Source organism: Brassica napus, chromosome A1 (assembly GCF_020379485.1).
Source record: "Brassica napus cultivar Da-Ae chromosome A1, Da-Ae, whole genome shotgun sequence".
Classification (NCBI taxonomy): Eukaryota; Viridiplantae; Streptophyta; class Magnoliopsida; order Brassicales; family Brassicaceae; genus Brassica; species Brassica napus.
In genome coordinates this window covers 2,337,730-2,358,733 of record NC_063434.1, presented here as the reverse complement: position 1 = coordinate 2,358,733, position 21,004 = coordinate 2,337,730, and the positions used below count along the sequence as shown (strand labels likewise).

At 38.8% G+C, this 21,004-nt stretch overlaps 5 protein-coding genes across 5 annotated transcripts; 2 read left to right on the top strand and 3 right to left on the bottom strand.

Annotated features, from left to right (window-relative positions):
• Window positions 1–425: 425 nt before the first annotated feature.
• LOC106443747 (peroxidase 47-like) lies at window positions 426–2,389 on the top strand. The gene is made up of 4 exons (XM_013885303.2): window positions 426–718; window positions 787–975; window positions 1,069–1,231; window positions 1,758–2,389. The coding sequence occupies exons 1-4, from the start codon at window positions 491–493 to the stop codon at window positions 2,135–2,137; spliced, it is 960 nt and encodes a 319-aa protein (XP_013740757.1). The 5' UTR covers window positions 426–490; the 3' UTR covers window positions 2,138–2,389.
• A 142-nt stretch (window positions 2,390–2,531) lies between these two features.
• Window positions 2,532–5,944, bottom strand: LOC106438526 (BRASSINOSTEROID INSENSITIVE 1-associated receptor kinase 1). Its single transcript, XM_013879720.3, has 11 exons — window positions 5,487–5,944; window positions 5,279–5,411; window positions 5,118–5,189; window positions 4,891–5,034; window positions 4,729–4,800; window positions 4,581–4,652; window positions 4,424–4,500; window positions 3,993–4,124; window positions 3,572–3,913; window positions 3,106–3,500; window positions 2,532–3,029 (listed from the first exon to the last, which is right to left on the bottom strand). The coding sequence occupies exons 1-11, from the start codon at window positions 5,572–5,574 to the stop codon at window positions 2,706–2,708; spliced, it is 1,851 nt and encodes a 616-aa protein (XP_013735174.1). The 5' UTR covers window positions 5,575–5,944; the 3' UTR covers window positions 2,532–2,705.
• A 4,734-nt stretch (window positions 5,945–10,678) lies between these two features.
• LOC125608986 lies at window positions 10,679–12,263 on the bottom strand. The gene has a single exon (XM_048779672.1). It carries the CDS (start codon window positions 12,227–12,229, stop codon window positions 10,679–10,681), a length of 1,551 nt encoding a protein of 516 aa, XP_048635629.1. The 5' UTR covers window positions 12,230–12,263.
• Window positions 12,264–12,676: 413 nt separating this feature from the next.
• LOC106438527 (probable polygalacturonase) lies at window positions 12,677–16,097 on the top strand. Its single transcript, XM_013879721.3, has 5 exons — window positions 12,677–13,430; window positions 14,185–14,305; window positions 14,807–14,981; window positions 15,061–15,131; window positions 15,218–16,097. The coding sequence occupies exons 1-5, from the start codon at window positions 13,005–13,007 to the stop codon at window positions 15,847–15,849; spliced, it is 1,425 nt and encodes a 474-aa protein (XP_013735175.2). The 5' UTR covers window positions 12,677–13,004; the 3' UTR covers window positions 15,850–16,097.
• A 3,170-nt stretch (window positions 16,098–19,267) lies between these two features.
• On the bottom strand, window positions 19,268–20,450 carry LOC106438530 (transcription factor MYB54-like). Its single transcript, XM_013879726.3, has 2 exons — window positions 20,112–20,450; window positions 19,268–20,016 (listed from the first exon to the last, which is right to left on the bottom strand). The coding sequence occupies exons 1-2, from the start codon at window positions 20,269–20,271 to the stop codon at window positions 19,421–19,423; spliced, it is 756 nt and encodes a 251-aa protein (XP_013735180.2). The 5' UTR covers window positions 20,272–20,450; the 3' UTR covers window positions 19,268–19,420.
• Between the last annotated feature and the right edge of the window lie 554 nt (window positions 20,451–21,004).

Genomic DNA, 21,004 nt, shown 5'->3' with positions numbered 1-21,004 from the left:
ATACACATTCATCTTCAAAATAAAATAAAAAAAAACAAGTTTTTGTATTTTAATAACAACTTGTGGTCAGGTATATTAAGCATGAGGTACATTTGGTATTAAGTTATTAATACCAATACAATTTGTGGACAAAGCGAAGTCAAGTTTTGGCAAAGGAAGAAATGGTTTTATGTGTCAAAACAACGTGCCACTTTTTCATGCAATAACATGCAAATTAGGTCAGCCATTACGAATAAAATAAGATGAGTAATTCACTTTGATAAGAGTAAACGGGAAGCCACCATAGACCACTATATCCCATCATGGGGCCAATGGTCCAATACACAATTATTATCTAATTTGGTTTTATATGTTCCAATGTTTCAACCACTCCAATATCATGAAGCCGTGACTAAGTGCGAGTACTATATATAAGCGACATATACACTAGCTTGTAAACTTAATAGCATACTTTAAAATAGCTTAAAACAAAATACACACCACTAGAGAGATGAAAAATAATAAGATGGTTAGTGTGAATTTATTGAGAGTGATTATGCTGGTGCATGCAATTATTGGGCTTCCTTATAACGTGAGGGGGTTAAGTATGGGTTACTACATGATGAGCTGTCCTATGGCAGAACAGATTGTGCAGAATAGTGTTGACAATGCTCTTCGAGCTGATCCCACTTTAGCCGCAGGGCTTATCCGTATGCTCTTCCACGACTGTTTCATTGAGGTAAAGTTTAATTGTGTGTTTCTAAGTACGTAGAAGAACCCTAATGTTTGTTTTTGTCATATATTAAGGGATGTGACGCGTCGATTCTGCTGGATTCAACAAAAGACAACACTGCTGAAAAAGATTCACCTGCGAACCTGAGTCTACGTGGCTACGAGATCGTAGATGATGCAAAAGCGGAAATAGAGAATACATGTCCAGGAGTTGTATCTTGCGCTGATATTATAGCCATGGCTGCTAGAGATGCTGTCTTTTGGGTAAGCAAGCTGATCATTTGTGATTGTATATTATATACTGAATGATATTTATAACTATTAGAGTTGGTAATTGGCTTTTTGTTTATTAATTAGGCTGGTGGTCCATATTATCAAATAGCAAATGGAAGATTTGATGGTAAAAGATCAAAGATAGAAGATACAAGAAATCTTCCTTCACCTTTTCTCAATGCCTCTCAACTCATTCAGACTTTTGGCCAACGTGGCTTCAGTGTGCGGGATGTTGTTGCTCTCTCCGGTAAGTTTTTACTTACTACACACTTTGAGCAACACCATAAAGAAAGAAAGCTAGTAGTTCAAGTAAAAAAAATGGAATTCACATAGAAATAGTTCATTAAAATAGTTATAAGCTTAAGATTTTCTTATCTAAAAATTTTTAAATATAAGAATTGAATTTGATTGGATTTGAACTTCAACTAATATATTTTGTAACTCAATTAATTGTTTGATTTAGATGACCATGCTTTATTGTTTTTTTTTAAATAGTTAAAAGTTGAATTTATATATTTAATTTCTAAATGTAACCTTAGTATAAAACTAGGTTTGTGGTGTTTTTACTTTTTAGAGTTGAATAATTTTGGTGGCTGGAAAATAAAAATAAAATCTATAATATAAGATTTTACTATTTTATAAAATATTGTAATATTAAGATACTCTACATTCACTTGGAATGAAATCCAAACAAATATCAAATGTTTATCAAGAATCCAAAGGCCATAAATTAATTTATTTGGTTGTAACTTAATTTGTGGAATCATGTATAGGAGCACATACCCTTGGAGTTGCACGATGCTCATCCTTCAAGGATAGACTTACCACCCCAGACTCTACCATGGACTCCTCTTTTGCAAAAACTCTTTCTAGAACTTGCAGTGCCGGTGACAACACAGAGCAACCATTTGATGCAACGCGTAACGATTTCGACAATGCTTACTTCAATGCGCTTCAGAGGAAATCAGGAGTCCTCTTCTCGGACCAAACCTTATTCAACTCACCAATGACCAGGAATCTTGTTAATGGCTATGCCTTTAACCAAGCTATGTTTTTCTTTCATTTCCAACAAGCCATGCAGAAAATGAGCAACCTTAATGTTAAAATTGGTTCTCAAGGTGAAGTCCGTCAAAATTGTCGCAGTCTTAACTAAGCATATATGCCAAAATGCATTAATGATTTTTGTATTAATGCTCCAACCTTTGGTTATATCTCTACTCTCTCATATGATTCATGATGAATCTCTTGTGCTACCATGTAATATAATTGGTGTAATCTTATCATAATATGTAGTTGTATACTTATTGTTTGTGGGTTTCAGATATCATCACAGTGTGTGACCTTCATCTATGTATTTAACAGATATGATCTTTCTCTCTATCCAAGACAACATTCTATTTTTGTTTTTTTTTTTCACTTGAGCATTATCCGCATATAAAGACAACATAGAACATGCCTAAAGATGTCTAAAACATGATATAAAACTTACAAACAATCCTCAAGAATTAACTTTTAAAGTAATGTTTTGAGTTTTAGTTTTTATCAAGAACATTCAAACCCCTTTTCATATAAAACTTACAAACCCCAATTCTGATTTTTCTCATGCATGTACTCACTTAAGAACCAATAATATGGAGCAGCAGAAACTAAAACCCTTAATAAATACAGAATAAGAAGTAGAAAACCAAGGACAGATAAAAGCATTAGTGTTACAACAAATCTTATCTTGGACCCGAGGGGTAATCGTTTTCGATGTGGGAAGTGGAATCTCCTATGAGCCAGGCAGTGTTCGGTTGGTTATAGTTTTGGTAACTGAAATCTTGTCTGAACATTTCCTCCTTTTGCCACTCTTCCCATCTCTCAGCTAAACCATCTCCTTCAAGCATTCTCACAACTTCAGACATTTTGGGTCTCTCCATCGGTGAGCTCTGAGTGCAGAGCAGAGCCACTTGTATCAGCTGCTCCACTTCCTCGTCTATATAATTACCCTGAAGATCCACATCTACTAGCGCTTCCAACTTCTTCTCTTTCAACAACCCTTTCACCTGTTGAATGGTACCAAAACAAATTAATACAAAAAGAAGCAACACACATCATGGACTATACACGTGTGAAGCTTACCCAGTCTAGTAACATGACATCATCGTCATTGGCGAGGCGAGCAAGGTCGAAAGCTCTTTGTCCAGTAATCAGCTCAAGAAGCATGACTCCATAACCAAACACATCCGTTTTCTCTGATGATTTTCCCGTAGAAAGATACTCAGGTGCTATATGACCAATTGTACCACGCACTGCGGTTGTCACATGCGTGTCTTTGTAGTCCATGAGTTTCGCTAGACCAAAATCACCGACCACGGCTTCAAAGTCCTCGTCCAACAATATATTAGCAGCTTTCACATCTCTATGAATGATCTTTGGGTCGCAATGATCATGTAAATACGCAAGCCCCCTTGCCGATCCCAACGCAATGCGCTGCCTCTTTGGCCAATCAAGTGGCGGCTGTGACTCCGGACGGTCTAAGGAGAAAATAAGAATATAACATTACTCACAGATCAACGCTTTAATAAGCTACAAGATGAGAGATTACCTCTTAAACAGGAGGCAACACTTCCATTAGCCATGTAGGGATAAACAAGCAATCTTTCTGTTGGAGTCATGCAAAAGCCACGAAGACGAAGTAAGTTCCTATGAACAGCCATACTGATCATCTCAACTTCGGTCTGGAACTGCAGCTCTCCACCTTGGGTGCGCTCCTCTTTCAGTCTTTTAACCGCCACTAGGGTGCCATCGGCCAACCGTCCTTTATAAACTTTACCAAAACCACCTCTACCCAATATGTTCCTGTTGCTAAAGTTATCCGAAGCAACTTGTAGTTCACGTAATGAAAACCTCTTGAGTTGTCCTAAATGAACCTCTGGGTCCTCTTCAGCTGCGAAATAATAAAAACAAACGTTTCAGCCAGAGAAAGTGTCAACGAGAAAACAGGCAAAAGGGAAGTTTCCGCTAACCTGGTACATCGAAGAAGTGGTCCTGTGGTTTTTTCCTTCGCCACAGAGCAAGTGCAATGGCTGGAACAGCAAATAGAAGCGCAGCACCTGCGGCAACTCCTCCCGCAATTGCTCCAGTGATTCTATTACTCCCTGCAGGTATTATATGAATAACTCCTTTCTTAATACATAACTGATCGGCATTGATTGTTTTCTTAATAAGTTGAATACATTTTTGGGAAATATTAAGCATAATTATACTAACAGAATTTTATATATTTGGACTTTATAATAGGATATGGTATCAAATATGTTTCATCATTGGACATTGACTGTTAATTCTTTTTCTGTCCACTCAAATTGGCAATGCTATATATTATCTATATACAGTTGTGGAAGAAGCGATAAAACCACCTATAAGATACATGGCATAGACAAAAAAGGAAAAATACCCGCAGGTGATGGCGGTGTAGGAGAGATGGGAGGAGGCGGAGAAGCGGGAAGGGGAGTCAAATTGGTGTTGGCAAAACTGTATATAACTTCCAATTAATTAATCAAATCAATCTGACATGTCCAGAAAGATTTGAAAGTAGGAGAAAGAAGCAAAACCTGATAGGTGTGAAAAGTGAAAAGGAACCATTAACAGGAATATCTCCAGTGAGACGAGTGTTTGAGAGATCCCTGCATTTCAAGATTAATATCATTTTTCTGTCCAAACAATAATCAGAAGCATTTCAAAGAAATTCGGGAGACTTACAGAACTTGCAGAGACAAGACAGCAGTCAAAGACCTAGGAATTTCTCCAGATAAGCTATTGTTATTAAGACGCCTAAACACCAATAGCAAAAAGAGCATGAGTTGATACTGACGAAAGTGGAGCAAATAATGCAATCAAACTTTTTAAGGACGTTGTGCTTACAAGAACCGGAGTTTCTGCAGTCGGCCGAGAGATGATGGGATGGGACCGCTTAAATTGTTCAGGTAAAGATCCAAGCTCACAAGTTCCGTCAAGTTCCCAAGCTGCTCTGGGATTGGCCCAGTGATGTTATTGCTATAAAGCTCCCTGTATCATTACACTTTCTTCAATATCGAATAAACTCCTATGTTTGCATAAATATATAGTCTTTTTAAGAAGAGAAGACTTACAAGTACTGCAAGTTTGGGAGCTGGCCAAGCTGCGTTACGAGCTGACCAGATAGATTGGCATTCCCAAGGTCACTGAGCAAAGATAAACTCTTAGTAACAGATGCGAAAAGCAGAACCATTCTTGAGCAGAGACAAAAAGAAAGAAAGAAAGAAGAACTCACACACGGGTAACACTGTTCTCACTATTGCAAGTAACATGAAACCAAGTACAAGGGGTAACAAGAGTAGCATCCCAACTCTGAAGCACCTTGTTAGGGTCGGATAAACTGTTCTTCAGAGCACTCAGAGCATCACCTAACCAAAAGAAGAATCAATTAAATTAAAAATGCCTACTTTATGAGATTAAAAAAAGGAGAAGAAGAAGCAAACCTTCGGCGTTGCCAGAAGTTCTGAGAACCAAATCGAAAACCAGAACCAGCCAAAAGAATCGAGCTATCATCATCAATCTTCGTTCCATTTACAACTTCTTAAATTAAACTTTCATTTGAAGATGCTCATCATAGAAAGATCCAAGCTTTTTACACCCCCACCACAAATTAAGGATCTGGAGTCCTCGATTTGAGCTTACCACAAGGAAGCCCCCAAAAAGTCAAAGACAAAGAGCCCTCCCTCGACGCGTATTCACCCGTTGACTTTTAGTTTCAAGAGAAACCCCCTAAGCTCGATCTCAGCTGTATTTCTCGATTTGAAACTCCTCCGAGATCGCTGACCGTTGACTGATTTTTCTCCGGGGAGGATTCAGATTGAGAGAGGAAGATGAATGATGATTGCTAATATACTCAAAGAATAAACGAAAAGAAAAAAGAGTTTTTTTTTACCACTTGTTTGAGTTGGTACAGTGAATTTAAAAAATGACATTTAATGAAGAAAGCAAGAGAGACGATGACGTGGCGCATTTCGAGCTTTTAGCTGGTCAAAGTCAAACGCGCACGCACGACTTCCAACTTGGGATGATAAAAGCATGATACATAACACCATCATCATCGCTTTAATTACTTCGTTATCATTTAATCCATCAAATAATTGAGCCTCTCTTTCAAAAGGGTGTTGGTCCAAAATCAGCCTAGCTCAGTTTTTATACAGGCTCGTGTTTTTTTAAAATGGGCTGGATAAAAATAAATATGCAAGGGCGAGTCTAAGTCGGCCCAGCTCAGTTTTTAAACAAGCCTTTATTGTTGTGTCGGTTATATAGATTTTTTGGTATATATAAATTTTAATACCTGAACTGTAACACCCCAAAAAATTATGTCCAAAGATATGATTGGACGGTGTTCAAAAGAAAAAAAAGAAGATATGATTGGACCTAAAAAATGAATATATTTCTTTTTTTTTTTTGGTAAGCTGCAGGAGACATTAGTCCCCTACTTTTTATTTAAAATATAAAATTACATGCAAAACTGCCGAGGTCTCGATACCCCATTAATATCCTCTAAAGAAATAGCACCAACGCTATCAGGAACAAACTCGAAAACATGCAAACCAAATGATAAAGAAAGAGCATAAGTAGCTAATCCATCGGCTAGATGATTAGCTTCCCTATACACATGCGAAATCTTGACTATCCAGTCTCTTGTTATGAAGCCGTAGCACAGACGTACTAGGAATGACAGGGGATGAGAATCATTAATCCCTGTCCGAAGAAAATCCACCACACTCTCTGAATCCACTTCCAGCTCTACCCGACGAAAACCACGCTCCCATGCTATGCACAGCCCATAGTATACTCCCCACAACTCTGCCATAGGGGCGGAGCAAATCCCAATAGTAAGCGCAAAGCCTCCATGCCACATTCCATACTCATCTCGCAGAACTCCTCCTGCCGTGGCAAGACCCGGATTACCTTTAGATGCTCCATCAGTATTGATTTTGATCCATCCGGACGGTGGCTTCTGCCAAGATATCTGCCTCTCCACACGTTCCCTCCCCCGACTGCGTCCACTAAGCTTATCATTCGCTACCACCACTTCCCGAGCTTTTTCTCTAAGAAATTGAACCCTGTCGCGACACTTCCCTTCATCTCCAAACACGTAACCACACCTCCATTTCCAACACCACCAAACTGTTAAAGCAAAGAGCGTGGGCCATGAGTCTCCCCAGATCGGTTCTCTCTTCGCAAGGTTCTCAAATAGCCATTCTAGAAGGGGCAGAGTAAAGAAGCGTTGCTGTTTACTTCTAGGAACAAGTCGTATCCACAACCCTGCAGCCGCCGGACATTCCCGAAGCACGTGGAGTATCGTCTCATCTCCACCTTTGCACAGCGGGCATATACTATTCTCACTCAAGTGTCGGCGTTTACGTTCCATGTTCGTCATGATCACCTGATGGCTTACTAACCACAAGAACACCCGGACCCTCTCTGGGTTTATGACACTCCACACCCGCCTATACAAAGCTTCCATATTAGGCCTCGGTACCGTGTTACTTGTGAGGAAAGTATAAGCTGACTTCACAGTGAATAAGCCATCTTTACTCTCTCCCCACGACATTCTATCTCTAGCGCCAGTTACCTCATCAAGCACTACTGAAGCCAACCTAAGACGGTTCATTTCTGACATATAAGATTCGATTCTCTCCTGTATCCAACCTGTTCCCGTCTGCCATAAATCACAAACCCGTTCCTCTAATCTCTCTTCAGGTACCTCGACCGTACTTAACTCAGACAAAGATTCCTTCAACAGCCATCTATCCCTCCAGAAGCGAATCCGACTGCCATCACCAGTCACCCAAGCCATTCCCGGAATAACAACCTCACGTAACCCCATCATCAAACTCCTCCATGTTGGCGACCACGTCCCCCGTGTTTGTAGCCACAATGGATTATCTATTTCTCCCACATGGAACTTCTTCCTCAGTATCTTCACCCATAATCCGTCTTGCGTATTAAGCAGCCTCCAGCCCAATTTTGCTAATAAGGCAATATTCATTTCTTTTGCCAAACGTATTCCCAATCCACCTTCACACTTTGGTCTGCAGATCTTTTCCCAAGAGAGTAGATGCTGTTTCCTGCTACCCTCATTGCTTCCCCAAATAAAAGACCTAGCAATTTTGTCCAACTGATCCAGTGTAGCTACCGGAAGAGCTATAGTACTCATTGTATGCACCGGAATGGACGCAAGAACAGATTTAGTAAGTGTTATCCTCCCTGCCAAGCTCAAAAACCTCCTCTTCCAACCAGCCAGCTTCGAAGACACTTTCTCAACTACATCGCCAAACGTCTCCTTGTTTATTCTTTTTTGTAGAACAGGCATACCCAAATATTTTCCTAACTCTTTGGTTCCCTTTATACCACTTTCCCTGCTTATGGAGTCCGCTAAATCCCGATGCACATTCTCAGAGAAAAAAATTAGAGATTTCTCTAGACTTACTTTTTGTCCTGAAGCTCCACAAAATCTCTCCAGCACTTTGCGAATCACTCGAATCTGGGATATTGATGCCTCTGCAAGCAAGATCAAGTCGTCCGCAAAGCAAACATGGGACAATGCTGGCCCACCTCTAGATAGCTTTATTGGCTTCCATTCTTTCTTGGCAACAGAGAGTTCAATTTGATGACACAATCGTTCCATGCACAGTACAAAGAGATATGGTGATAGAGGATCTCCCTGTCTAAGTCCACGTTGCGGTTTAAAAGCCTCTGTCCTCTCTCCATTCCATAATAGACTCATTCCCGGGTTCGTCACGCACTGCATAATCCATTGAATCCACATCTCTGGGAGTTTTGCTGCTTGGAGAGTATCTTCTAAGAAATCCCATCGGATCCGATCATATGCTTTTTCGAGATCCAACTTGAGTAACATCCACCCTCTGCGACCCTTCTTCTTTCTCATCGAGTGAACTGCCTCTTGTACCACCACAATATTATCAGCACTGAGCCTGCCAGGGATGAAACTAGCCTGTGCTGGACCAATGAGATTTGGCATAAGCTTCTTTAAACGCAACACCATCGCCTTTGTTATTATCTTGAACAAGACGTTACATAAGCTTATAGGACGGAATTGCATAATCCTCTCCGGCTTAAGGACTTTTGGGATTAGAACCAGCATTGCATCATTCATACCTTCGGCGAGGACTCCTGATTCAAAGAACTCTAGCCCACACCTCGTGACTGACTCACCCACTACTTCCCATGAGTCATGGTAGAAAACAGGTTGAAACCCATCTGGACCTGGAGCTTTGAACTTGCTCATCGATCGAACCGAAGTCTCAACATCCACTGCAGAAAAAGGTTTATTTAAAATTTCTTTCTCCTCTCTTGTGAAATCCGTAAACCCTTCCCGCGGGAGCTTCTCCGTGTCTAAACTGATGTCATCCGTTGAGTACAGTCTTTTGTAATAGGTTATTGCTAGCTTTTCCAGTTCCTCCGACTGATCAATCCACCTACCATCATCGTCCTTCAGCATATCAATTCTGTTTCTCTTCCTCCGAACAATTGTACTCGTATGGTAATAGTTTGTATTTCTATCCCCAAACACTACCCATTTCTCGCGTGACTTCTGGTACCAGAGAACTTCCTCCTGCTCAAGAACAATATCAAATTCTTTCTGTAAAACCCCTTCCTTCTGCAGCAAGTCATCAGTCGGGTTCCTCTCCAAAACTTCCTGAATTTCTCTGATATCCTTCATTAACTTTTCCTTCCTTTGCTTCACATCACCAAATACCTCTTTGTTCCATTGTTTAAGCTTTACTTTTAAGGCCTGAAGAGCCTCAGGAGTGCGCATATCCCCATTCCAAGACGCCAAGAGTAGCTCTTTAAAGCCCTCATGCTTAAACCATGCAGCTTCGAACCGAAAAGGTCTCCTCCTAGGATTAACTCTCTGTTCAGGCTCTAGTTGCACATATAGTGGTGTATGATCTGACGCGAGGAAAGGTAGATGAGCAACGACCGCCTCCTGCCATCTTACCCGTGCCTGAGCGCTACACAAGACCCTGTCCAACCTTTTCGCTATAAAGTTCCGAGTATCCTTTCCTCTTCTCCATGTGAATGTATTTCCTCTGAACCCCATATCCACCAAGGCTAGCTCGTTTATCCATTCTCCAAAAGCCAGCGAGTCTGGTGAGAGTCTACCATTCCCTCCTGACCTCTCATCTAATCTCAAGATCGTATTAAAATCACCACCTACCAATACCGGTTCCGTAATACCTTCAATAACCCGCTTTAGCTGTCCCCACAAATTACTTCGACGACTCACTGTAGGCGCAGCATAGACCGCAATAAGGTGAATGATTTCCATCCCAATCTCCACCCGTGCATGAACAAACTGTTCTGACGATTCTACGACCGTAAGAACTCCAACATTATTTCTCCACAAGAGCCAAATACCTCCACTTTGGCCAACTGCATCCACCCGAAAAGAGTTATCAAATCCTAAGCTCTGACAGATCTTCATCGCCTTATCTCCTCCCGCATGAGTCTCGAAAAGCGCAAGAAAATCTGTGTTGAACTTCTTCAAAATATACCGAATAGATCGTCTGAAATTGGGTTTGTTTGCCCCCCGGCAATTCCAGAATATGCAATTCATCATCTTTATGATTTTAAGGTCTAAGAGAACTACCGGGGTACCCTGTTATGCAAGGGACAAAACCCTTCCATCTCCCTGCGAGCTCGTCTGTATCTCCGAGTCTCCTTGTTCCATCTCGCTGGTGATATTATCCATCGGATTTGCCAGTTCCTCATCTCGTAACTGCAGCGGTTTCTCTGCAACCCCAATTGCCGCCGCATTTTCTCTGAATAGATCAACATCTCTCCCTGCATCCAACCTCTCCACTCTCAGTCTCTTACCAGACTCCGATAGACTGATCTCACCTTTGGTCGGGCCAAAAACCAACCCTCGAGCGGGCCGATTATTCAATTTTTTGGGCCTTCCCCGTGGTCCCTCTCCTGTCTTCTTATCCCCAGCCCACTTATCTTTGTTCCCCACTTTCAAACCCGTCATTATGTTTGCTTTCCCGCCAAAGATCATAGTCTCTTTGCCACGCGAGATTTCCTTACCTCTGTTTCTATCCACATTCATATCCTGATTCTCCTTGTTCTCTTCTCCCACAACAAAATCTTCCCGTGTTTCTCCCAAGTTTGTGTCCATCTCCAAACTCCCGTATTTATTAGATAAAGCAATCTCTGCGGTTTTCCCACCGTGAGCGATCTCTTGGTTCTGACTTGCCTCTCCACTAGTTTCACCCATCACATTCTTTGTCTGTCTGGTCCGCATCTGCGACCCTCTCCTTGGTCCCTTTACCCGAACAAAACCATCCTCTTGCATTTGCTGTTCTTGTCTATTTTCCAGTCCATTCTTGGCCTGCGGCTCTGCATTTACGGCCAAGTTAGCCATTCTTTCCGCAATCATCTTCGGACATCCATGCACCAAATGTCCATAAATTCCACATTTTGAACAAATAACTGATAGACCCTCATAGGCTACGAAGTATCTCTCTCCATTTATTAGCACTGTCCCTTTCAAAGGCTTTGCAAGGTTCACTTCAACGCATATTCTCGCAAATCTTGCCCTTTCAAAATTCAATGTGGTCAGATCAACACGAATTGGTCTCCCCAGTCCTTTAGCAATGCCCATGAGTATTGATCGGTGGTAGAAATTCACTGGGATGTTCGACAGTCTGATCCAAACCGGTGTCGTAACAATGTCATCTCTGAGGGGATCAAACTCTGGCGACCAAGCTCTCACCATGAGATAACTACCAAAAGCCCTCCATGGGCCTCCTGTTAACGCTGCCAAGTAATCTTCTTCCTTCTCGAACCGAACCATGAAGAATTGTCTTGGTAAGTCCATTACATGCATTACTCCCTTCGGACGCCATAGTTCTCTTAGTTTCTTGTTCAAGGCAGTTATCACGACACTCCTTCCCAAAACCCTAATAATCATACACTGCTTCCACATCCCGTTCATCGCTTCCAGCACTTCCGATTCGATCGTGATTGATGGTTCACCATCCTCCCCATTCGGAAAGTCCACCCGAAGCCGCTCCGCCACAAACGAATCATCCATAATACTCTCTGGATTTGGCATGCCTCCCCCGTTCGTACCCGCTGCCTTAGCTGCCCACGAGATTACCGCATCTGGTGGATCTCCTGGTGGTCTCGCTCTCTCCCCCACATCCATCATGGTTGCATCTCGATCTCCCGACTCCAAAACCCTACCTTCGCCAATCGCCAAGACCCTAGAGTCGCCGTTCATTACTTCTCTTCTATATTGCATATGTTAAATGAATATATTTCTTGACACATATATAAAGAGTACAAATATCGTTTTTTTTAGTATCTACCTTACAATTTTATGAATCATCATATTTTATTGTAATAGATCGAAAAGTACAAAAGAAATACAATACGGACAGGCAACTCTGTAAGATATATCTAGTTTGTCATAAGAGTGAAAAAAAAAAAGAGCTAGTCACTATACCAGACAATTTAAAGGCCCATAGATAATGAGATGTAAAATCTTACCCGTGATCTTCTTCTTACATAAAAAATAAATTTTATTTTTATTTATTTTTCGGAAGATATGCACTTTCTCTCCTTCCCTTTACCACCTTTGGCTTTTGACACTTCACATGCACCATCGTTAGTGCCCTTTTCGCGACATATATGTGTCCTGTCTGTATACATTTTTTTTTTAAATTACATTTTCTTTTCTATTTCCAGACAAAGAAAAGTATAAAGAAGTCGAATATTAGAGGTAAGGTATCAAACAATCTTCCACCACCTTCGTTGTCACGAACCAAAAGCTTTACGGTAATCATTTGCACACACATGCAAGTCTGACTTTTCCTTTCTCTCTCTCAAACCAAATCATCACAAAAAGTTTCATTTTAGAACTCTTCTGCTCGTAATTATTATCCATCTCAGAGATTCTCAATTGTTATCTGAATCAAATAAAGATGGAATCTGAGAAGACAAGTGTTGTGAGTTCGATCACAAGACCGTCGTGGGTGCTCCTTCTCCTTGCTTTCACCGTCTTAGCCATTCTCTCTCACCAAATCTCCTCCAATTCATTCCTCCCTCTCTTTATCTCGACCACCACCACGACCCGTATACATGACCCGGTTACATGCTCCGGGTTTTTCACCCACGACCCGTCCCCGAAACGGATCGTCATGTCGATAACCGAATTCGGCGGAGTGGGAGACGGCAAGACGTCTAACACGGAGGCTTTCCGCCGCGCGGTAAGGCATCTAAGAGGCTTTGCGGCAGAGGGTGGGGCCCAGCTTAATGTCCCCAAGGGCACGTGGCTCTCGGGAAGCTTTAACCTCACCAGTAACTTCACGCTCTTCCTCGAACAAGGCGCTGTTATTTTGGGATCCCAGGTAAAAACAAAACTCTAGTTAATCTGGTATTGCTTGGCTATGAACAGAGTTATAATAATTGATTTAATAGTATGTGTTTATCAATTACCATTTTGATGATTGCTCTGTGAGAATCCAAAACTGGGTTACGGCTTTGTCGGTTCGTTAAGTTTGGTTTGGTTGGTAAACACTTTCGGTAGATTACGCTAATCACGGTCACTCGTGAAAAGTCTGTAACGGACCCCACCACACCTAGTGTTTGAAAGTAGAGAGAGTGTGTTATGAGTGGAAAAATCCTCTTTGATTTGTATAAATCTTGATCATTTTCGGATTTACTTTGTTAAATGTGCTTTTGATGTCATTAGTAGTTGCGGTAAAAAAAGGGTCTAGGAAGAAGTGAAAGAAACCATTTTTATATGCTAATAAGATTCTTATAAGAGTTAAAAATGACTAAGATTACTTTTGTCTGAAGCATGTTTTTCTTTATAAGAATTTAGATCTACCAGATTACTTCTGTGGTCTCTAATTTGTAGTATTAAATTATTCTTGAGTTTTGCTTGTCATGTGCCATGATACCAAGAGCTTTTTTCGTTTTTGAAATTGGTTTAAATTTGTCTGCTAGTGTCTTTTAGCATAGTTTCATGTGTTATGTAAGCTCGAAAGTCAGCTGTACTAATTTTTTTTATTTCTTTCTTTGCTTTATTATTTTTTAAGTTTACATGAACTGATCACGGTTACAATTTCGATGTATTTGTCTTGGATCATGGTTTGATAGGACCCAGAGGAATGGCCAATAATAGAGCCGTTACCTTCTTATGGAAGAGGGAGAGAGAGACCTGGTGGTAGACACATTAGCCTCATTCATGGAGACAATCTCACTAATGTTGTCATTACAGGTACTACTTTACTCTCTTGTTTTTATTCAGTACCCCAGTTACTTGGGTTTATTATATCTGTTCAACATTACCAAAAGCTTCTATGGACTGTTGAGTAAAATTTTAGTCTGCTTTCTCTGCAAAGATATTACCTTAATGTTTTTTTCATTCCATGACGTGAACTAGAAGGCCAATGCAAATGGAAGGCGAAATTTCTTTATATTTGGTTGAAAAGTATATTACACAAAGTAAATGCTGCGTTTGAAACAGTCAAGGCGGGTGTCATAGTCTCTGCTTTAGCCAGATCAGATGATCTATAGCTATCAGGAGAGACAGTTTAGGTTGACTTGGTTTTTAGGTTTACATGGTCTTAAAGAGTTTGGAGTTCTCTAGAATTAACTCATTGGCTTTTGGGTTCTGTCCTTTAATTCTCTGTGACTGAGAGTAATAAAGCAAATAAATCAGTTTCTAGTTCTATAATAATGACATCTAGATTTAATATAATTTTTTTTAAAACTACAGGTGAAAATGGTACAATTGATGGTCAGGGGAAAATGTGGTGGGAGTTATGGTGGAACAGAACACTGGTGCATACGAGAGGCCATCTTATTGAGATCAAGAACTCTCATAACATCCTCATCTCTAACCTCACATTGCTCAATTCTCCTTTTTGGACAGTACATCCTGTTTACTGCAGGTTCTTACTTATACTTCCAACTGTTTTTGCTTGCATTTTTACATCATTTGAATAACCTGTAATGACTTTGTTTGTGCAGCAATGTTGTTATTAGAGATATGACCATCCTTGCTCCGATGAATGCTCCTAACACCGATGGTATAGACCCAGGTAAGGATGCTCTACTCTGGCTAGGATTTTTTTTTGCTTGAATACAATCTTGTCTTGTGTCTTATTTCTCTGAATAAACATTACAGATTCAAGCACCAATGTCTGCATTGAGGACTGTTACATCGAAAGCGGCGATGACCTTGTAGCTGTGAAGAGCGGGTGGGACCAATACGGAATGGCCATGGCACGTCCTAGTTCAAACATCATCATTAGACGAATCTCTGGTACTACACGCACTTGTTCAGGTGTTGGAATAGGAAGTGAGATGTCTGGTGGGATTTTCAACATTACCATCCAAGACATTCACGTTTGGGATTCAGCAGCTGGGCTCCGTATCAAAACAGATGTAGGCAGAGGCGGTTACATTTCGAACATCACCATCAGTAATGTATTACTAGAGAAAGTGAAAGTTCCTATTAGATTCAGTAGAGGCTCAAATGATCATCCTGATGATAAGTGGGATCCTAAAGCTATGCCGAGAGTTAACGGGATTTATATTAGTAACGTTGTGAGTGTGGACTCGAGGAAGGCTCCTATGTTACTTGGTGTTGAAGGAGGAACGTTTCAGGACATATGTTTGAGGAATGTAACGCTTCTTGGGTTGCCTGAGTCAGAGAAATGGAAATGCAAAGATGTTTCTGGTTATGCTAGTGATGTTTTTCCTCTGTCGTGTCCACAGCTTTTGCAGAAGGAGGGTTCGGTCTCTCAGTGTTTATAAATGAGTTTGTGGTTAGTAATTTTTTTATAGAGTTCCATGTGATATAGGAGGTCCATGAGTTTGAGCAAGTTTTTTTTTGGGGTGAAGATTCTTGGCCACTTCAGAAGATGCCATCTTGGTTTTCCTTTTCACATTTATTAATTTATTCTTGTTTGTGAATTTTATCCTTTTTGACACATACTTTGTGTAACGAAATGTATACTTTGATTGATTCAATAAAGATGTCTGCATATTCATTTTTACCGTCATTGTCTTGCACACCATTTGTATTTCAGTATTTCACCCACCACCAAAAGAATATAGTGTTTAGGTGCGTGAAAGCGTCGTCGTTGGTCAATAAAGTAGTTTTTCTACGTAACGACGTATAAAGAGTTGTCTTGGACTGGAAATGTAAAGTTGTTTCTCTTTGTTTATCTGAATTGCGAACTGGGTTGTTTATTTGAGAATGGTCAAATTAAGCTCTTTGTGATGAAAATTAGATAATCTTGACAAAAAAAAACAGAAAAGAAAAGTAGATAATCATCCTACTATATAAAAGGGACTAAATTCAAGACTTTTGGAACTATCCACCTCAGCCAAAATATTCTCATCCAAAAACAATTAGGAATAAACGTCATTTAGAAAATAATTAACTAACATACAATATTTTGATATTTTTAGAAATTATAAATTTGTAACTGCTAATTTATTAATAGAATCATATATCTATATTGAATTATGTTCTATTTTTAATCGTTAGACTTCAAGGGTAAATAAATTATTAATTTTTTTTTTGACGTCAATAAATTATTAATTTATAATATATATATAGTTTATAACTTTATATTATAGTTATAAATATAGAGAAAATAACCGGGGAGGGTGAAAATGCTCATGTAAAATTATATAATTAAAATGGTAAAATGGTGAGTATGATGAGGTGAATCTAAGAAAATTTGTTGTACAAATTATGGTGATTTCTTCGTCCACTATAATGATTTAAAATAAAATATATATATTCACATAAATAAGTCAATATTTATTGCTTTTTTTTGATAAGATGTTAAGATTATCATTTTCTGAAAGGTTACACTGTTGTTTTTAAACAACTTATTACAGCAAGGAAACAAAAACAACCAACAACAACTCAAGGTAAAAAAAGCCTAAAGGAAGTCTTATACAAAAAAGATAAAAAGAAGTAGAGAAGAGGAGAAAGAAGAACTTGCCGGGTAAGAGAGGAGACGGTCACGCATCATACGGTCGAGAGAGGCAAGGATGACTGATGAAGGTGAGGAAACAGCTGTGACCACACGAGCATTACGCTCTTTCCTCAGCAGGTAGATGGCTGACTGAAAGTAGAGCTTGATGACTGGAGTAGCATGTGCATCTACGTTGACGCGAGGTTGATTGATCCAGGCTGCAACAAAGTGTAGATCAGCCGGAGGAGAAATCCAAACTTCACCAGCAAAAGGCTCCCATATCAAGCGAGAGAAAGAGCACTCAAAGAAGAGATGATGGTGAGTCTCTATTTCCAGATTACAAAGGACGCATGTTCCTGAGACATTTAACCCCCAACGCCTCAAGTGATCCTTGGTTGGCAGTCTTCTCTGCAAAACCAGCCATGATATAAACGCAATACTTGGAATATGTTCCTTGAACCAAATAGTCTATTGCCAATATTTTTTGTTGATAGTGTTTATATTCTTTTCTGACATTATTATTTTAGTAAACTGATCCAAAGGGATTAGTTTGTGGAGCTAACCAAACAAGGATTATAATGTTTACTTTGGAAAAAGTAATAGGTTGAATGATAGATGGCGTGCGTGCTTTTTCACATGGGAATCTGCACATATATTAAAATTGTAAGATTTGAATCATAGAGAAAATATAGTGTATATGACTGAAGTTGGTCCAATCCGAAACTAAAGATGGCTAAAATTCTTCTTTGTCAAAATGCATAGATGTGAATCTTATATGAATAGAGTTCTCCATTGCTTATAGCAGTGTAATAAACTCCGTGTATAAAGGAGAAAAAATGTTATATAAGTGAAAACAAAAATTATGATTTTTTTATTGTGCCTATAGGCTCTTTGCAATTCGAAGAAGAAAGAACATATTGTGTGAAAATCTTTGGCTCGGTCAAATTTTATCCAGTTGTTTATAAGACTCTTGTATATTGTAAGATGTTAATAATTATGAATACAGATATCTTTAGAACTATGATGTTATGATGTTAAGAATCTTATGAAAACTGATATTATGTGTAAGGTGCTAAGGAATTTTATAGAAAACAATGATGTATAAACCACAAAAAGTATGCATGAACGTCCACAACATTTTTGAAATCAGAAAATCATAGAAAATATTTTGGGATATATGAATCCTATTTTTGTTTTGTTTTGTATACATTGAACATGATGAATGACAGACACACCAATATTATTTCAAACCACTATAATATATGCGTTGGGACTTGGGTTGGGTGAATATGTTCATCGTTACGTTTGGTTGAAAATTTGGCTGTTGTTTTTAAATATCTGAAAACTTACAAATGTTCATGCAACTATAGAAATAACGAATAAAAAACGGACATACCGTTATGAGAGTATTTATCGAGCTATAATGGCCAGGTTCAACGAGCCGAGTACAAAGGAAAGCAAAGGAAGAAGGCTTTGTCCTCAGTGACCAGTTCATCTTAAGAATTATTAGCTTATTAATTATGAAGACTTGTATATATCTTCCTCCTAACCGAACAAGCTATAATAGTAAAGCACTTGGTAAAATTGAAAAGATAAACATCTTAACACCAGAAATTAACAAAATGGAAATAAAAATAGGAAACGATTTATATATGTTCTCTTAATTTATATATTCACAGTAGATTATAAAGATTATAGATTTAAAAGATTACCAAGTGTATATAATATCTTACTGAATACATGCAGATTATATATATTTGATCTTTCACAATCGGAAAAAACTAGATGATCGAACCAAAATAATTAATATATTAAGAAATTGGATTTAAGCAAGTCCGTAAAGCCAGCAATGAGAAAACGATTTATCCGTTTCACCCAAACACCATGCAAATATTGCATGTAGTGACGGTCTAATGTAACTAACGCACTAAAAATATCATATAACATGTACCTTTTGATACAAGCTTCCACAGAGATTAACAATTTCAAGCCTTACTAGTTCCAATACATCAGCTATTTGGTAATTAGTACCCAAATACGTATTATATATTACACTTACAAGACTTGCATCTCCTTGTGTATTAATACGCCTATACACATTTGTTACATGCATCTCTACTAATTAGCAAACCATGCATTACACCAACAATAACGACAGGGACACAGACGTATGCGTATGTACCAATTTAAATGCATGTGATATACGTATATACTTATATGTATAAGTTGACACCTATATATATATATTGTATAAATAGATATAAATGGACGGAAAATGAGAGTTGTAATTGATAGAAGATCCATATGAGGTTTTAAGGAAGCAAAAGGCTGAAAATGATACCTAACCCTAATGATAGATACCCTTTAAAATCATTGAGTTGTGAGAGTGTAACCTAAGAAACTAATCCAACTCCAAGAAAATCAATGAAAGTAACATTTTTCTCCCCACCATCATCTCCCGTGGAGGGTCCATCTTCAACTGAGTTCTTGTTTTGATCTGGTGTAGCTGTGTGAAATGCGTTATTGTGTTCATCCACCAACTCTTTCAACTTTCTCCTCTCAGGATAAACTTCTTTGCGTACATTCGAGATCGATGAAGATCCAAACTGATCATCTCTTGGTGCTGAAACGAAAGTGTAAGGCCAGTGACCACGACTTGTATCCTTTTGATACCTCCATAGTCCAAACTGGGAGGATCTATTAAGCCTTGTAAGACTAGAACTAGGGCTCAATATATTATGCCAACTTTGGTTGAACGTAGAAGTAGACGTAGAAGATAAGCTTTCACGTTTGCGTCTAGCCATGATGACATGAAAATGGTTCTTGACAGCGTTATCGGTCCTCCCTGGAAATAGCCTTGCTATAGAGGCCCAACGGTTCCCCTGGATCCGATGAGCTTTGAGAAGTCTCTCTTCTTCTTCCTCAGTGAAAGGTTTCTTGGTGATGTTTGGATCAAGTTGATTGTACCATCTCAATCTACAACTTTTCCCTATGAACCCATATTACTCAATTATTGATAAAAACACATAGATCCAATATAGAACATATGAAAAAGACCAAGCTATATATGAAAATATTAATTACCTGATCTTCCACAAAGATGTTGAGCAATGAAATTCCAGTTCTTGGGCCCATACTGTTCCACGAGTTGCCGGAGATGGTCGTCTTCAATAGGTCTCCAGTGACCTCTCTGACAACTGATTTTCTTATTGTCAAAACTGTTGCTTCCCCTAGACATGTCCATGGATGCTATCTCTATCTTCACCTACATCAAACAGAGAAAATGTTGAAGAAAGAGGAATATGATGGATTAGTCTACGGTGAAATGATAAAAAGGGTGAAAAACAAGACAAAAGAAAGAAAAATAAATTGGAATATAAAAGAGAGGGTTGGTCTTGGTTCTCTTCTCTTAGGGTTATAGATGATAAGTCACTTTTCTTCTTTTTACAAGACACCCTTTCATTTTATATGATATGGTTATTATAATCATCTTAACAGAAAATTGGTTAATTGGAAACAAAATTATTTATTATCACCAGTCCGTGCTATTCTATACCAACATGATCATCTACACCACATACACTCTAGAGTTATGAATGCAAGCTTTTATCTGAACTTGGAACATATATATGTACTATAATTATTATTTTTTTAAATCTGCATATTTTTTTAATCTTATCTATTAAAAAAGCCAGTGCTTTTGATGATTCTGAAGTCCAATTAATAGACTTGTTCACAACCAACATGCATTGACGATCATCCTTATTAGTTTTCCAAAATAAGTATTATCTGGTTGCATTATATATTATTCTGATTACTATTAAGCTAACCAATTTGTATTTTCGGAGATGCAAGTAGCTGTAAATCGATTATATAAGAAAAGCAAATTAAACAAACCAGAAGTCTTATACAATTGGTTGTATATGTAAAATACATTTACAAGTTATGCAACTTAAGCTTATTTTAACATTTCTGTT

Coding starts and splice junctions, on each gene's coding strand:
- LOC106443747 (XM_013885303.2), top strand. CDS start 491: ATGAAAAATAATAAGATGGTTAGTGTGAATTTATTGAGAGTGATTATG. Junction 976..1,068: donor CTAGAGATGCTGTCTTTTGG/GTAAGCAAGCTG, acceptor TTTATTAATTAG/GCTGGTGGTCCATATTATCA. Junction 1,232..1,757: donor GGATGTTGTTGCTCTCTCCG/GTAAGTTTTTAC, acceptor AATCATGTATAG/GAGCACATACCCTTGGAGTT.
- LOC106438526 (XM_013879720.3), bottom strand. CDS start 5,574: ATGGAACGAAGATTGATGATGATAGCTCGATTCTTTTGGCTGGTTCTG. Junction 4,801..4,890: donor CTGCAGAAACTCCGGTTCTT/GTAAGCACAACG, acceptor ATTGGTGTTTAG/GCGTCTTAATAACAATAGCT. Junction 3,501..3,571: donor TGTTGCCTCCTGTTTAAGAG/GTAATCTCTCAT, acceptor TTTTCTCCTTAG/ACCGTCCGGAGTCACAGCCG.
- LOC125608986 (XM_048779672.1), bottom strand. CDS start 12,229: ATGATGGATGTGGGGGAGAGAGCGAGACCACCAGGAGATCCACCAGAT.
- LOC106438527 (XM_013879721.3), top strand. CDS start 13,005: ATGGAATCTGAGAAGACAAGTGTTGTGAGTTCGATCACAAGACCGTCG. Junction 13,431..14,184: donor CTGTTATTTTGGGATCCCAG/GTAAAAACAAAA, acceptor ATGGTTTGATAG/GACCCAGAGGAATGGCCAAT. Junction 14,306..14,806: donor CACTAATGTTGTCATTACAG/GTACTACTTTAC, acceptor TTAAAACTACAG/GTGAAAATGGTACAATTGAT.
- LOC106438530 (XM_013879726.3), bottom strand. CDS start 20,271: ATGGACATGTCTAGGGGAAGCAACAGTTTTGACAATAAGAAAATCAGT. Junction 20,017..20,111: donor ACATCTTTGTGGAAGATCAG/GTAATTAATATT, acceptor ATGGGTTCATAG/GGAAAAGTTGTAGATTGAGA.